Source organism: Chlamydotis macqueenii, chromosome 9 (genome assembly GCF_036417535.1).
Source record: "Chlamydotis macqueenii isolate bChlMac1 chromosome 9, bChlMac1.mat, whole genome shotgun sequence".
Classification (NCBI taxonomy): domain Eukaryota; kingdom Metazoa; phylum Chordata; class Aves; order Otidiformes; family Otididae; genus Chlamydotis; species Chlamydotis macqueenii.
Window position 1 is genome coordinate 4,043,279 of NC_141564.1, and position 16,113 is coordinate 4,059,391.

General features: G+C 40.2%; 1 protein-coding gene across 1 annotated transcript; it reads right to left on the minus strand.

The window, feature by feature from the left end:
- Positions 1-406: 406 nt before the first annotated feature.
- LOC147599596 (uncharacterized) lies at positions 407-15,780 on the minus strand. Its single transcript, XM_086754845.1, has 5 exons — positions 15,717-15,780; positions 10,661-10,809; positions 7,675-7,766; positions 3,091-3,164; positions 407-1,107 (listed from the first exon to the last, which is right to left on the minus strand). Exons 1-5 carry the CDS (start codon positions 15,778-15,780, stop codon positions 1,097-1,099), a joined length of 390 nt encoding a protein of 129 aa, XP_086610971.1. The 3' UTR covers positions 407-1,096.
- Positions 15,781-16,113: the final 333 nt, after the last annotated feature.

Sequence of the window (16,113 nt, forward strand, 5' to 3'; positions counted from 1 at the left end):
GGAACTGAGAAAGGGGATATTCATACTGGTTTCATTGGGGTAATATGAAAGTTCATGAGTTATTTTTCAAGTAGTATGTATGGCAGTTGCCATGTAAACAGCTCTGAATTTGACAGTATCTGCTTCACAACTGCCATTGCTATGTCCAGTTTTAAAGGAAGCATAAATATTTTATCAACAACCGAGAATCAGATGTTGTTCACTCACACATGCATAAAAATGTACCGGTTCACTATCCAGTGCAGAATGTCGCTGGGTCCCTGCCAGGCAATGGTTAGAAGGTGTTAGAATATTTGGAACTGAGGTTTATTCTTCTTGAAATGCATTCTTAATCAGCCAAATGATTCAGAATGTCCACTCTACCTGTTAAACCTACTTAAGCACCAGCAATTTAATTTTCTTGAATCGATTTATTCAGGGGTTTATAATTAGTAATTCTTACACTTCGACATGAATTTTTAACATGAGATGGGACAAGGACAATTACCTAGGCAACCTAGTACAGCAAATACATCTTTTTAACCTTTCTCAAACAAAACCAGAAAGAAAAGTCTTTATGATTCCGATTTTGCAGCCCAGCACAATCATGTTTTGTCCTTGTCTCTCAACTGAATTCCCAGCATTATATCCCTGCATCCCAGACACTTTTGCCAGGAATTGTAGTTGGGCATGCTTTAAGTAGCTTTGTTTGGTTTATTGGGAGTTCAAGCAAGCACATCGTGTCGTCATGTTCATGTGGGAATTTAATAGGCTTGTGTCATTTCCCTGGTTGGTGTGTGTCTGGCACGCACCGTGAAGTTAGCAGTGGATGTTTGTATTGGAAGAACAGAACAAACGCTGTGGTTGATCCGGCTGCTTGCAGAGTATCAAGGAGAATCACTGTGGGTGTGTGAAGTGCGTACACGTGCTCAGCTGAGCTGCTGCTCTCACAGGGGTAGAACTTCTGCCGCTGATACTGTTCAGCCAAAGTCAGACCAGCACACATTCGATTTTGTCCTCATGCATTTTAACCAACCAAATTTAGAAGGAGAGCTAATTAAAGATGTACAAAGCTTCATGCCTGTCTTCATTATAAATGCAACTGTGACATAATTTTTCAGGTGAAACCTACAATGGAAGGGAAGGAAACATGCATTTCAAATTAAGTAGCTACACACTCAAGATGAAAAAGCCCCAAGAAAGCAGCTGAGATCTTGACTAGGCAAATTAACCTACCTACCCATCTACTGTGTGCTGAGAAATTATTTTTAGCGTGCCTGTGACACTTTTGATAATTACTCTTCTGTGTAATCAAAGGCTGTATTTAACAAAACAGAGATGAAACGAGGAGTTCAGCACGAAAGGAGAGATGTCTACGTAATCATCTTTATCTTGCTCATATTAATAACCTGGAAAAGCACTGCTACAGAACCTATCATTACCCTCTGAAAGCAGAGCAGAAATAATCAGCTGTATTGAGTGGTTGTTACTATCCAGTGTAATACGTTTTAAAATTGCCTGTGAAGGATCTGGCCCCAACAGGTGCTTAGTAGGCTGCAGAACCATAAAAATGATATGTAAATGGGGCTACCTGCTTCCAACAGTAGCTGCTTCTTTTCCAAACAGACAAAATCCAATATTAAGATATCATGGAATTTCATGAGTTGAGTCAGTTGCTTTGTGGCCTGTTCCTGCTGAGCAGTTCAGCCTGGATTGCCCCCAGGACCCGAAGGGTAAGATTTGCGAGAGGAGAGTTGTTAGAACATCTAGCAATGTGGAAGCCAGTTTCTGTGTTAAGCTAGCCCTGTGCTGAAAGCCATGGTAGCAACCAAGTGCCATTCAGAGCATCTTCTCACATTCAGTTGCTTGCAAAAGAAAAGATCAGCTTGAGGAGAAAAAAACAAACAAAACCTAAAACAGGATAAACCCCAGTAATTCACAGAGAACTATAAAATTAATGGAGCCTCATTTAAAAATCAGCATGAATTTTATATCATTCCATACACCTTGTCCATTTAACCTTTTTTTTTTTTGTTTTGTTTTTTTATTTTTTAAATTAACAGCTTCCAAGTACTGAAAAATACTTTGACTGGAGGGTTTTGGTAGGAAATGACAAATTTAATGTCTAGTTTGTCAGAAATTGGGAATAGAATTTCTCCAGTTCCATTTTGCTGAGGGCATTTTCTCTACTGTTGGTCTCTTTCTGATCATCTGCACTGCCTAAAAAAGGACAAAATCTCTATTTTATTAGCTTCACTGTAGCAATTGAATGACAAGGTCTCTTCTACGACTGCTGAGTAAAAGAAGACTTTATGGCTAGCTTATGATTATGTTCTCCTGCTGTGATGAGATTAGAAAAAGTTGAAGTCAGCACTTGGTTGTAGACAGCCATCAATAAAGATGATATACAATAAAAATGAAATGCAGTATTTCATTCACAGTTCAAGCAGCAGCTCAGTTTCTGTGCTCACTTCCTCATTAAAAACTTCTCTTCAACGAACCACCACTGAATTATGTTTCTCTGCTTTTTAGGATGATGTGTACTTCCTAACTTAGCGCTTACACAGTAGGAAAGAAATAATTAATTTTGATCTTTTCAGTTCTCTTCATTGACTGGCAAGAGGAAAAAAATAACAGAACAATTCCTTTCAGGTCTGAAAAGAGGGTGAGATGTATACTTATTCATCAATATACTTGGGCTGCCTGCCCCTCCACCATGAACATCTACTGTGTTTTTCAAGTTTGCCACAAACTGGTAAAGTTACAAGAAGTTTAGTGAAGAGTTAAAATATTCCTCACAACTTCATCCTTTTTGTGGACTTAGCTTGCTATATTGGGAATGATCCGAGAGTGGATTTCACTTGAAAAGTAAATGTAGACATCTAAGCTGTATTTTGAAATATCTGAAGTGAAAAGTTTGGGAAGGCATTGGAGTCCAATAAATTCCCTCCATTGTGTCTAAAATTTAGCACTTTACACAGGAGGTATATTTTAGAACTATTAAAAAGTTGCACCTATGTTGCAAGACTTTACAAGCCAAGCTTCAGATGAAAATTTATAACTGGAATCTAATTTTCTAAAAATAAGTATAATGTGAGCATGACACCTTACAGTGAGGCACTGAACACAGGTGCCCTGTGTTGCACATTGGTACCTGCACTGCTCCAGCTGTTGAAACCATACAGCTAAAATGTTGTAGGATGATAGAGAATGCGTAATGAATAGTTAAGCATTCTGATTTTTAATGTTAAATATTGCATCATTCACAAGGTATTCGAAATATGTACTGTTATCTTACTTATTTTATCTTAATTTTAAGTTAACGGTTATTATCTGGATGATTCTCCTTACCAGAGGAAAATGGCAGTTGGCTGATTCTGTGAAGAATCTACTGGGAGGATTTCACTAGAGGCAACAGGTATTTTATTCACTATGCACTTGAGCAAGTTAATTTTCTTAATCTCATTTCTTGAGAACAGCCTATTGTGCTGCAGAGATCCCTTTGGCGTTACTGCTCCGTAACCCAGTTGTTTCTCTGGTGTCTACTTCCCAGCCTACAGATTTGTCAGTAGACTATACTGTTCTGCTGGTTTTTTTTTCTAATTATACTATATATTCCTCTTCCCATAACTTCTATCCCATACAAACAATATATTGACATCATTTGTAGGAGCATTATTTCAATGGCCAATTGGTAAATTCTGATTGCCAGTATTATTTCACCACGTAAAGTCAGTTCAAAGTTAAATGTTCCAGCTTTATTAGTAGTTCTGCTTTTCTCAGTTGTACAAAAGACGGCTAATATATTTCAGCTGGGTTTGCTTTTGCTTTGAAAGCTGGGCTTACTACTATGCTGTATGGAAATGGAGAGTATAACAAATATGAGGGCAACAAGCTAAATTTCTGCTTATTACATTAGCACTGGGATGTTGTGTTGGAGTTTGGTTGCTGTTTATTTGTGGCAATACTCCATCTTTTCCTCAGCAGTTGAAGCATATCTAATGCCAATTGCAGCTATTACCCTGATTCATACTGCTTGAAATTAATGTTGTCATATTTACTCTTGACTATTTATGTGGCAAGCACTGGGATTTAGAAAAAAAAAAAGTATGGGTCAAGAAAGGAGAGAAATAAGAAAATATAGGTGTAGAATTACAGGGCTCAGTTGTTTCTGCTGTGAATTGAAAAATTACAAAGTGTTACACAGTCATTTAATTGCTATCCATCAATATTCATGTCCAGTTTACTCCAACGAGACATGAATCACCTTGTGGGAAAAGCAACTAACAAGTGAAATCATATACCCCAGATTCTCAGGCTTTAGGCCATTCTATTATAATCCAGTGATGGTTGCCACACGGACTTTACTTTCCAATCAGATAATCTAGTTTACAAGCTGTTTGGAAACTCATCTTCCGTTTATACCCGATTGTTCCATATCTGAACAATATTACTTTGCTATTTTCAGATTTGGCTTCACTTATGATTGTGTTACATAATTAAATCAAGCTAATTAAGTCACTCTCCATGACAGGATCTGTTTCACGTTTCCTAGTGAAACATCTCAACGTGAGCCCTCTGCCTGTTGTGTTACTCCATGCAGGCAGTGTCAAAGTCTGCCTTCACTGTTTCCTCACAAAAAAAAAAAAAAAAAAACCAAACAAAAAAACCTCTCCTTCAAGACCTCTTCTGATACAACTGCAGCCAAGCCTGAAATCATCCTGCAGGACAGGTGCAAGGTTTGCCATTGTCAGGCCCTCAGCCGCCCTGCTCCCTACCCTGCCTGTCTTGCAGCTTCAGCCCTGGGAGATCTCTGAACCCACAAAATCTTCTCTCTGGAAGAGCACAGAAGGAGCTGAACTGTTCTCCACACACAGCTAGGACATAGAGGATGTCTTATCTCATAGATAAAGGAATAGATCTGACTGTAGGTAAGGTGCCCTGGGCATTATGCCCTATAATGAGGTAACGAACAGAACATTTTCATCTCCTGCTCTCTCCTTTCGAAGTGAATTCACAGGTGGCTGACTCCTGCCTCTATTTTCAGTAATTTATTCTTTTACTTGAACCAGCAAATGATAATATGAGTTATCTTCCTGGCTGACATTTGCATATTCATTAAACATTTCATTAAATTATTGCACAACGTTTTTAATGATTGCTCACTGACAACTCAGGATGTACCTATCTCACGGCAATCTAAATTGGCAGAGCTGTGCTGCAGCTGACTTGAAAGGGCGCGATCGTTCCTACCCAGTGGTAAAATGCAGCAGTGCTGGAGAAAGAGGCTGAACTTTTAATAGGCAATTTACCACTGCAAGTTCTCTCCCCTTTGTTTCCAAATTCCTTTAGAATATTTGCATGTTCAGCAGCACCAAAATTATCTCCACTAGCATACAGGCATAATAGGAGCGCTTATAGGTCCCGACATTTCGTATTCTGATTTCTATTCATGGTTTTGACATTAAGGTTTATTTTGTATTTGTATTCAGAGACAGCATTAATGGGAAATAAGCACAAAATAACGTCAAATAATAAGAAAAATATAAACTGGTGGTTTAACTGTCTTTTAAAAATCTGACTTGAACCCCTCTGCTGAAGTCAACATTTATTAGAAATTATCCCTGCTGAGTCCAGTAGATTATATTATACCATCCTGGATTTTTAGGGACATCTGTGATAGCTGGGAGATAAAGTCATTCAAGCGACAAAGCACAAATTCTCCCCACTATGGAACCAGCATTAGTAATGTATCAGTTTTGGCAAGCTATGCGAAAGACTGCCTTTTCTTGGATGTTATGTGGAAATACACATTGATTGTGTGCAAGTCAAGAACTGCAAGGTGAGACTTGTGTCATCACAAGGTAGTCGCTAAATCAAAAAAAAGACAGCATAGTGATAAAACTTCATTTGTTCACTCCAATGCTCATTGACTAATGTTTATTTTCTCATTTCAGCCCCCATACACATTTTGTGAAAAAGCTAACTGCTCGTGACAAGATAGTGTATGTGATTTGGCAGTAAATTAAAATTTGTTTGGCACCAAACAGGAAACTTGGCACTGAACAGAACTTACCTCTGCGAGTTTAGATATGGCACAGAGAATGAGGCTGGAGCTATGCAGTTGAAAATTAAAAAGCCATTCCCTTAAATTCACTGGGCATTCAATTTTTATCCAGGTTCTTAAGTCGCCTAAGGATTTACAACCCTGGCCCCTCTCTTAGAATTCAGTAATTTATACTCGAGTGAGAAAACAGTACGTTACAATAGGAATATTTGAAAACCCTAAGAAAAGGCTTAACAGAGCTCTACCTGCTCTGCTCTTAGTAGTAGTAAGAAAATAGATGGAAGTAGAAGAAATATGTTAATGTACAAGTCACTTACATAAGTCAAGGTTATGGTGATAAGTTGCACATATCTTTTTCCCCGTGGGATTTACTGACTGTGAATATATATGGCCATGCTGGAAAGCACAGATGAAAACTGCAGGAATGTGAATTATTTCCTTTCTCAGCTAAAATGCACAAAAACTTAAGCTGTTAGATGTGTAAAAAAACCAATACTTTATAGGAGGCTTTTTTGCCACATCTCTAACTTTGTTAAAACGCTTCAAAGAAACATTGCAGGAAGTAGTTTCTAGTGTTGGAAAACAACTATGTAGCTTTTCTAAGGATACGTTAAAATATTGCAGTGTCATCTGCAAAAACGTTACTTTGATTGGAAACATTTAAGTTTTTTCTCTCTTGCATTAGTCGTATGCATCAACTTGATTTTTCGTAGTGATCATGTAAATACAAATCAAGACAAATGCATCAGTAACACCATCAAAGCTGACCTCAGGAGGTTCTCTACAGCTTCTAATAACTTGGACAAAAAGCATGTGCTACTGGGGATGATCTGGTCTCCTAACACCTTTTCCATTTACTAAGTGAGTAATGGAGAGGTTGTAACAGATTCGTTATGCAAAGTCAGTAACAAACAGTGGTATGATTTGTGGGAAGGCTTACCAGTACTCTAAAAAGTAAAGTTTGTCACTCAGGTTCAAGAAAAAGTCTTTATTGTCTTTTTAATGTGGCAATGGAATATTGTGCTAGACTTAAAATTGTATGTATTTTTTTTTATGTGCAGAAACTACAGTGACATGAGCATTTTCTGGAATTGGCAAATTAAACAGGTCATTACTCTATTTTGGAAGAAAATTATTATTGCGATTGCAAGGCTATTATTTCTACTCGTTTTCAGTGCGACAAATTGCTTTTGCAAGATTTTGTTGCTCTTCCTCCCCACCCCAAAATCTGCCTTGTCTCCTGCTAAGCTTAGGTTAATGAAGGGCCAAAAGCACTTTGCCTATGTAGAAAATATACAGATATCTTTTTAATTCTTAAAAATAAATTTTCTTACAAAGCATATCAATTACGCTCTTAATCACAAAAAAAAACCTTTATAACTTTTTTGTTGTGCTACCTGTATTATCTTTGATGATTTCTCTTATGCTACTATGCCTAATTATTTGCTGAATAACAGGCAAAATTATGCATACATTTATTCATTCATGATGTTTGAAGGCTTCTGTTTCCCAACGCAGTTATACATGGTTGCTTTTTATAATATTTTTATAAACTTTTATTTTATTTTTGTCAATGAACTCTGTTATTACTAAATAACAGGCAAAGCCCCATCAGTAAGAAGACTTACTTGCAGACGAGCCTCCTCTGTGTATCACCAATGTGCCAATCTGTGTTGAAGAACGAAGAATGCTGATTTGCACTGCTAAACGCATTAAGTAACTGTAAAAGAGAAAATATGAAAATAAACTGGCACGCATCCTTGGTAACAGTGGAATTTTTTGAGATGATGCTACTACACAGCTGCTAGTAAAAGGAAACTGTAACAGCTATTAGCTATGAGTTAGCTCTTTAAATGAATCTCTAGGCTAGACAAGGTTCCAGTAACAAAGTCGAGTTCAGTTTAAAACACATAATTGTGTCATGAGTGGCAACTCAAATACATCTTAACGTTGATGGACTTCAATACAGAACTGTAAACTTTTAAATTCTCTAATTGTACACGTATTGTGTACTGATCTGAACTGAATACGCACTGTGCTCGGCTTTCAAATTTATGGCATTCCCGTGATATTTCTTAACATGAAATTACGAGCAAAGTTTCTCTCTTAACTCCCCTATAAAGTAAAGTGGCTTGTTAAGAAACGTCTCCTGCTTCCTAACTCGGACTGTGCAAAATTCATCAGGAATCAGAATATTTGATTCTTTTAAATGCTGAGAAAGTATTAAGAAAAATAAAAGGCAAAAGAGATCAATATTATTTGCCTTTTTTTTGTGAATACTTTGATACTTACACTACTCACTGCTCTCTGGGCCATTTCTAGTACAGTATCATTAGCATTCCAAATCGTGAAAGTTTCAAGCCATTGTTATGTGTTAATAAAAATAAATGAGATTTGGGTTGTTTTTATTTTTTTTTCTACTCCAGATACAGAGTTTTCCCTTGAGAATGGGTGAGGTTCAGGACAGGAATATTCAGCCTTTGATCAATGAAAATCTAGTTTCTGCTATGTCAGGATTAATCAGAATTAGAATAATCTATTACCATTTTAGAAGACAGATACACTCACACTTTCCAAACATCAGATTCCCCCTTCCCCTCACTGTAGTCTGGGTATGAAGCATCACAGCATTTTCAAAGTTAAAAGCACAACATTATTTATATGTATAAGAGCTATTTGGGGCGATTTTTATAACGTTATAATAAAACTGATTGCATGTCATTCATTCTTACTTTATGGGACAGTATCGTTGGATTTACAATACAAACTTGGTCTGGATTTATTGTGGTAAGATGCACAAACACTAAAAACCTAAAAAATTGTAAATCAACAAGTTTATGTGTAAAATATAAAACTTCCATGGTAATATACAGTAGTTTTATCGTGTGTCATTTGGAATGCACACAGTCCACTTCTATCCTCACGCCATTCGTTACCCAGGAGAACTGAAATCAAACCCCAGCCTTCAAGCATCAAATGTCACTACAGAGCCGGGGTGGAGCGGTTTCAATATTTTTCACTGTGTATATATGCTGCGTATATATTCACTGCGTTCATATGCTCCAGCATATAAACAATGGATTAATTTCCCCAAGCATTAACTATTGAAAAGATATCTTTTCCCATGCAGGTACTGCAGAGACCCACAGTGCCTGCGCGAGGTGGGATGAGTCACCCTTTGAAGATCCTTCTTCCTCTCTGCTGCCTTAGCAGGACGGCGGGATGACTGGCAGAGCCCCACGCCTTATATTTATGATGCTAAATAGCATACAGCTCTCTTTAGGTGTCCGGGGCACCCTTGCATGGGTGCACAGCCTATGCACGGACCCCCTGCACTTTTGAAAACAGTTTAGTAACAGGTTAGAATGGAAGCTCTGAGTGTTTATTTAAAAATCGGGAATAACTTCTGCAGGTGCATAACAGGAGTATACAAAAAGTGCAAAATCATTCTACGATTTAGAATCATTCTATGATTGTAAAACCTGCATCTATTCATAGAATCATGGAATGGTTTGGGTGGGAAGGGACCTTCAAAGCCCACCCAGTCCAACCCCCCTGCCAGGAGCAGGGACATCTCCAACCAGATCAGGTTGCTCAGAGCCCCGGCCAACCTGGCCTGGAATGTTTCCAGGGATGGGGCATCCACCACCTCTCTGGGCAACCTGGGACAGTGCTCCACCACCCTCAGTGTAAAAATTTTTTTCTTTACGTCCAGCCTGAATCTACTTCCTTCTATTCTTACCCCTCATCCTGTCACAGCAGGCCCTGCTGAAGAGTTTCTCCCCATCTTTCCTGCAGCCCCCTTTAGGCACTGGAAGGCCACTCTAAGGTCTCCCTGGAGCCTCCTCTTCTCCAGGCTGAACAGCCCCAGCTCTCTCAGCCTGGCCTCACAGCAGAGCTGCTCCAGCCCTCTGGTCATCTTCCTGGCCTCCTCTGGGCCCTCTCCAACTGAGCCACTTCCCTTCAGCACGCATTGCATGATGTCCTTACTGATGTTTGGGTAACTTTTTCTTTCATTGTATAATACATGATTTTTTTCCTACATCTGAGAGGGTAAGTTATGAGGGGGACGGATGTTCCTCACCGAGATTTACATGCTTAAAAACTTCCTGCAAAATGCCAAGCCATTCCAAACTCCTAGATAGATATTCCAATACCCGTGCCCCTTCTGCTTCCATGTACGAGAGCAATGCTTTTTTTTAACTGACTCTACAACAAATCATTCACTAAAGCTCTCTATGGTCAATAATTAAAAACTTAAAAGCATCTTTAAAAAGTTCGGGGCCTAGCGCCGGGGCGGGATCCGCCTCGCCCCGAGGGAGGCGCTAGAACCCGGGGGAGCGCGCTCGGTCGCGGCCGGGATCCCGCCGAGGTGAGGGGAGCCCGGCAGCGCCCGGCGGTGCCCGCGACGGGTGAGTAACGTGGGGTCCCTGCCCGCGGCCCGGGGGCGTTTGCCCCCTCGCTGAAGGGAAGGGGCCCCCGCTGCCCCCCAGGGCGTTTCCCGCCGCCCCCGCTCCCCTCAGAGTGTTTCCCGCCGCCCCCGGGGCGTTTCCCGCCTTTCCCGGCTCCCTCAGGCCCCGCCGCCCCTCATGAGCGGCCCCGGCCGGCTCTCACCTCCCCGGGGACTCGCCGCTTCCTCCGTCGTACCCCCTGACAGCGCTGGTCGCGGAGGGGTGGGAGCGGCGTTCTCCCGAGGCCGCCGGCCGCCCCCGCTCGGGGGCTGTGTGCGCGGGAGGGCGGAGGGGGCGAGCGCCGGCAGCCATCTCAGCGCGCAGCCCCTGCCCCGTGGCGGGGCCGTGCCCGGTGCTGCCGGCGCCAGAAGCGGTTCCCCGGCTGCCACCGGTGACAGCCCGGCGTTACTCGTGCCTCAGGCTGTGAGTGTGTTTTTCCCTTTTCTGTCAGTAGGAGGGAAAAAAAAATGAGAAATTTTTCTGTTCCAAAGTCTTGACAGTTGCGTGCGAAGTGCCTTCATCATCAGGGTCGAAGCCATTTGATACTGCCTCTTTAATTACCTTTTTTTTTTTTTCCAAACTGTGCTTTATCAACATTATCTGATTTATTTTATTCCTGTTTTGCTTTTATTGCCGACATTTGCTATCTTTCACATGTTAAATAACAAAGTCTAGGCTATCCGAAGCGGCCCAGGAGGGTCACTGGTTTTATGTCCCCATGGCCGAGGAGGGTCACTGGTTTTATGTCGCCATGGCCGTCGAGCCTGGGAGCGGTGAGGCCGCCGCTGGAGCGAGATGGCTGCCTCCTTCAGCGAGCGCAGGGCTGCCCACCAAAGCAACGGGCGCTGCAGTGAATTATTTAAGTAACACTAATGAGGAGGTTGTCTAGCGTTGCCTGGTAGTATCACGGGTGACCTCCTTTCCAATGGCTGGTAGGGTCTCTCTGGGGTGATGTTTTAATGGTCGTTCATGCTCGCGGCAAAATGGTGTTTTTGCCACCCCATTTTTCACATAGTGTTATACCTGCCACTGTTGTCACGCAGCGCAGCGCTTCCTTTAGTGTACCGAAGAGATGTGCGACTCAATTCATAATTTGCTTCAGTCTGTCATCTCCTTAGCTTTTTTCTGAGTGCTGGACAAGGAAGTTGAAGTATCTTAAACTTGTGCTTTTATGTTGTTTTTTAAGACACAGAACACAAAGGTCTTTGAAGAGGATACACAAGATAAAAGCAAACATTTATTTCCAGTGTGTTGCGGATGCATCTTAATGAATAATCCTGCTTTTCATTGTCCTTTTATCCCAAATACGGTACCTGTGAGATCCCAGAGGATCTGGAAGAGGCAGAGGTTTCCACGTGGAGTTGCCTGATCTTATGTTAACTGCTTTTTAGAGCCTAGATAACTCCTGAACTGTCAGACCCTCTCTGGAAAGGGTTTTTGTGGTGCAAAGAACTAAATCCTCTGGGTTTTTACCTTTCTGCTTCCTATGGGTAGGGGTCCATGTGCCCGTTGCAGTGAATGGTTAACGGCGATGACAGATGGGTCAGAGTGGGCAGTTTAAAAACTGCCCCTTAAAACTCTGCTGAGAAATGGTCTGCTCCCAAAGTACTAGTGAATAATCAGCTTTACAGTCTGCAAGGGCATTTTAAACATCTGTTGAACGAAGTAAGTGTGGAACCTATCAGTTGTGGCAAAATATGCCCTAGACACCTCCCTTTTGCCCTTGAAGGAAGCTAGCTTTTTTAGTTTTTCAGCTTTGAGACAAAGGAACAGAACTACTTTTTTGGACTACAATTGCATTTTATTTTAGCAAATATTATGAGTTCCTGAAAGCCCAATTAACCTTAATATGAACTGGCTGTGCTGGGTCACATATTGCCCTTTGGAAGCTCTGTTGAAGTTCGCTGATGTTTACAGTGGCAGCTCGCGATGATAATTAGATGTTAAAGTGATGCTCCATGGATAGCCAAGAGGCTATAAAGCATTCCCAAGGGATCAAGGCCCTGCAGAAGGAAAGATGATAACCTGTAATCTGAAGGTGAGGTAGAACAGTGCTTGACTGATACCCTTCGTTTTTATTTTGTTGGCTGAGAATAATACCTGCTTTAGAAACAGCTGAACGCTTCCTGATGAGTAGAGAGTGCATTTTTAAAAGGCAGTTAGTGCATCATAGATTGTTTCTTTGTAGATAATTGCTTCTCCTGAAAGGATGAAGGCTGGGAAAAGATGACAGATTTTCAGAGAGGCTTCTTAAATCCTGACCGAGACAAAGATTATCTAAAATCTCTATGAGTTGCTCTTAAAAAGCAGACTCACTGCTGATTAAAAAGCAGTACTCAGATGGAATTCATGTGACTGTTTTATGTTTGCAACTCACCACAACTGTTTTACCAGCCTATCTTTGTTACCAATCCTGAGTTGCAAACATGGGAGAAGTTACTTTAAAAAAAAAAAAAAAGAAAGAAAACTGTATAAGTAATTCTGTTGCACTAAAAATTATGACATCTTATGGTAGTTTATGTAAGTCTACCTGAATTCAATTATTCAGGAAAGGATTAATTGATAGGAGTTCTGTGAAGTCGTTATCATAAAATGGATATATATGAGAGCAGAGTAAAACTTAATGTGGGGTGAAGTTGGAATTAAGTGCTGTTTATTCTCCACTTCAAGGTAGGATTCTGGATGCATGCTGGCAGTCGATTCTTTAGACTGTAAATCCTTTGTTCTGGAGTTAGCTTCCTCTTACACAGCTCCAGTGTGCAGTGACCCTGCTTTTGAGGAGTCTTGAGAAGCTGATGGGTGCCCCGGCTGCATGCAGGAGGCCATTAATGTGGTTTGAGAGATGTCAGCTCATCTTCCATGTTGGCTATGGCAGAGCAGCAGACAAAGAAGTAATGGGTATTTCTTCATGAGGACTGTCATGTCTCAGGTCTGTCACAGGGCATTCGGTGGACAAAGATACTTCAGGTGAAAAGCTCTCCTTTTGTCTAGTCACATTTTTTGTCTAAGTAATGACTAGTGTCAGAAGTCAAATGCTGCAGATAGGAAGTAGCTATGATTTTTAATATATTTCATCTGTTTCTTGTTCATTTCCCTGTTTGTTACGTGTGCTGGAGAGTGTTAACATTCTTTGTCCCTCAGATCTTTCTTACTCTTACTTTTTAAATTTTTTTATTAACAAGTCAGACAATCCTATGTTAATTCTGTTAACAAGTCTTTCTGCTACTTAACTAGCCTAGTTATTCAGTTCTTATTTCTTCTCCCTTTTACATAGACAGCATAGATAAGTTTGCCCTTCCTTTAAGAACTGTTACAACTTTTTGGTATATGCATACCTGTACTTGTTTGTTGCCCAGAGAACGTGAGTGAAAGTTGATGGGGTGAGGAATGGGACTGTTGTCTGTTCCTGCAGGGAGCCTGATCAGCAGTTTGAAAATACAGTCAAGGGAGACTGGGTTTAGAGGGTTTAGAGGTTCCTCTGATGGCAAATCCTATGCAAATTGGTTTATCCAAGATGCTGTATTAATTCGGTTACAGCTTGAATGATGCTTACTTCTGCCTGTAAAGTCGAATAACGTGTTATTGACTCTTCCTGGGTAATTTCCTTGTTTCTCCTTCCTTCCCCATATCTCACCTGGACAGCTGAAGCAGGTTTGACTGATTCTGTTGAAAGCAGAGGTGACAGTTGCAGAAGAAAATCAGCTATGTGCACTCTCATCACAGAGAAATACCATAGTCCTTTTTTCCTTCCTCTGACTTTCTATGCAAGCGGATGGTTTGGGTTTTTTTTAAGAAAGAAATCACTTCGTGTAAGTTTCTGTGTTGAGATAATAACTGGAAGAAAACAAATTGCCTGGGAATTGTCAAGTTCCAAGTGCTTTTCTTCAACACAGTGCTAGCTATTTATGACTATGTGAACAAGTGTAATTTCCCCCCACAGCTAACTGTGCTGTCAGTAAACTGCAAGTGCAACTTTCAACCTATAATTTCTCAATTTTTTTTTATGCTGTACTTTGTTATTGAAGTGTTCTTTGAATGGACATATTAGTTAGGCATGGAAATACCGATATAGGTATCCTTTTTTTAGATACAGATGTGTTTGGTGTGCACACACACAGAGCATGTGTGTCCTGTTTATTATATAAGCTTTCAAAATTTGCCTTTTGTTTTTCTAGGATATGTCTGCAAAGCATGTGCTTTTGTGAAATAATGCCATTTCCTGAGCCACTCTAATACCCTTACTCCTCTTAAAAGTTAAATTGTTCCAAACCTGTATGTGCTTGCTACTGTGCACTCTGAGATGGCCTTACTTGCTCTGGAGTCTTTATCCACAAGTGATTGCTCAGAGCTTGTGGATGTGGAGTTAAACATGTACAAATGTTGTGGTAATGCAGACAGTAGTAATGTCCTGTATCCATTTATGTCAGGAGGACTTCCTGCGCAGTAAGTTATTTGTGCACTAAGTTATTGGTCTGTGTGAACAGAGCTACTAAAATCTTGTCTGTTAAGTGCAAGAAATGTAAGAATTATGAGTTAATATTCACAGATCTAAGTATGTGAAGGTTTTGGGGTTCAAACAAATCACCTGCTGGTGCGTTTATATGATTACAATGCATTTCTTTACTCAGAAGTATCTGAGCGTTCAATTTTGAAAGACTTGGAAACCAGAATATAGAATAAGTTAATGAAAATAAAACGTTCACTTCTGAAAACTGTACATCAGGCAATATTCATAGTTATTCTACAGATAGGAGACAGTTTGTAGAGAGGAATAAATTTTTTTTTTTTGTAGACTTGATGTTTGCTAATTAACATTGGAACGTAATTATTTGACAGAATAAGATGGCATAATACTTTGGGATAGCAGATATGCATGGTTTTTCCCGAGAAGGTTATTTCATAAAGATGAGGATGTCCTGCCAGCATCCTATTGGGTTTCTGCTGGTGGCCTAGGATGAGAGTTGGAGAGGTACATTACTGTTTCATTTCTTTTACAGATATTTTCATAATGAGAAACATTTAATACTTTATGTACTCTGAATATACCCAGTATCCCACCCTGCTTTTGACTCTGTTTCTTACTGCCACTCATTAAAATTATTTTTAGTAAGATTAATTCTCATGTTTAAAAAAAAATGTATATTTTTTTCTGGAGAGAGTGCCCAACTTAGATGCAACTGCTACTTTAGGCTCCTGTTAAATAGAGCCATTACTCTTACCTGACCTCTTTTCTCTGCTTGTCAGCTCAATTGCTCTTGTTAGTGGAGTGGAATAGAGGGACATGTTAGCACCTGCTCTCAGCAGAGCTCCCGACCTGCTCTTACTGCTGCACAAACCTGCTTGGTTTTAGAGGAGAGATTGATCTATATCAAAGATGTCTTATCCTCACTTCTTTGAAATTCAGTTCAATGTCTGTTAGAATAGAATACTGAGTCACTTCAGGTGGGGAAGTACTTTCTTGTCTCTTGCGTGATTGTTTAGCGATGTTATTTTTTTTCTTTTCATATAATCTAGATCGGCAACAAATGATACTGAACAGACATGTTCTAAGAATGCATTTATTTTGCTCCTGCAAAGGAAATTGCAGTACAGCTAAGTTGCAAATTAAGATATTTA

Bases quoted from the DNA above. Each gene is read 5' to 3' on its own strand.
- LOC147599596 (XM_086754845.1), bottom strand. From the start codon at position 15,780: ATGTCCCTCTATTCCACTCCACTAACAAGAGCAATTGAGCTGACAAGC. The intron at 7,767-10,660 runs GTGAGAGCCGGC...TCTCTTTTACAG, and splicing joins AGCGGCGAGTCCCCGGGGAG to TTACTTAATGCGTTTAGCAG. The intron at 3,165-7,674 runs GTAAGTCTTCTT...ACAACATTTTAG, and splicing joins CAGAGGAGGCTCGTCTGCAA to CTGTATGGTTTCAACAGCTG.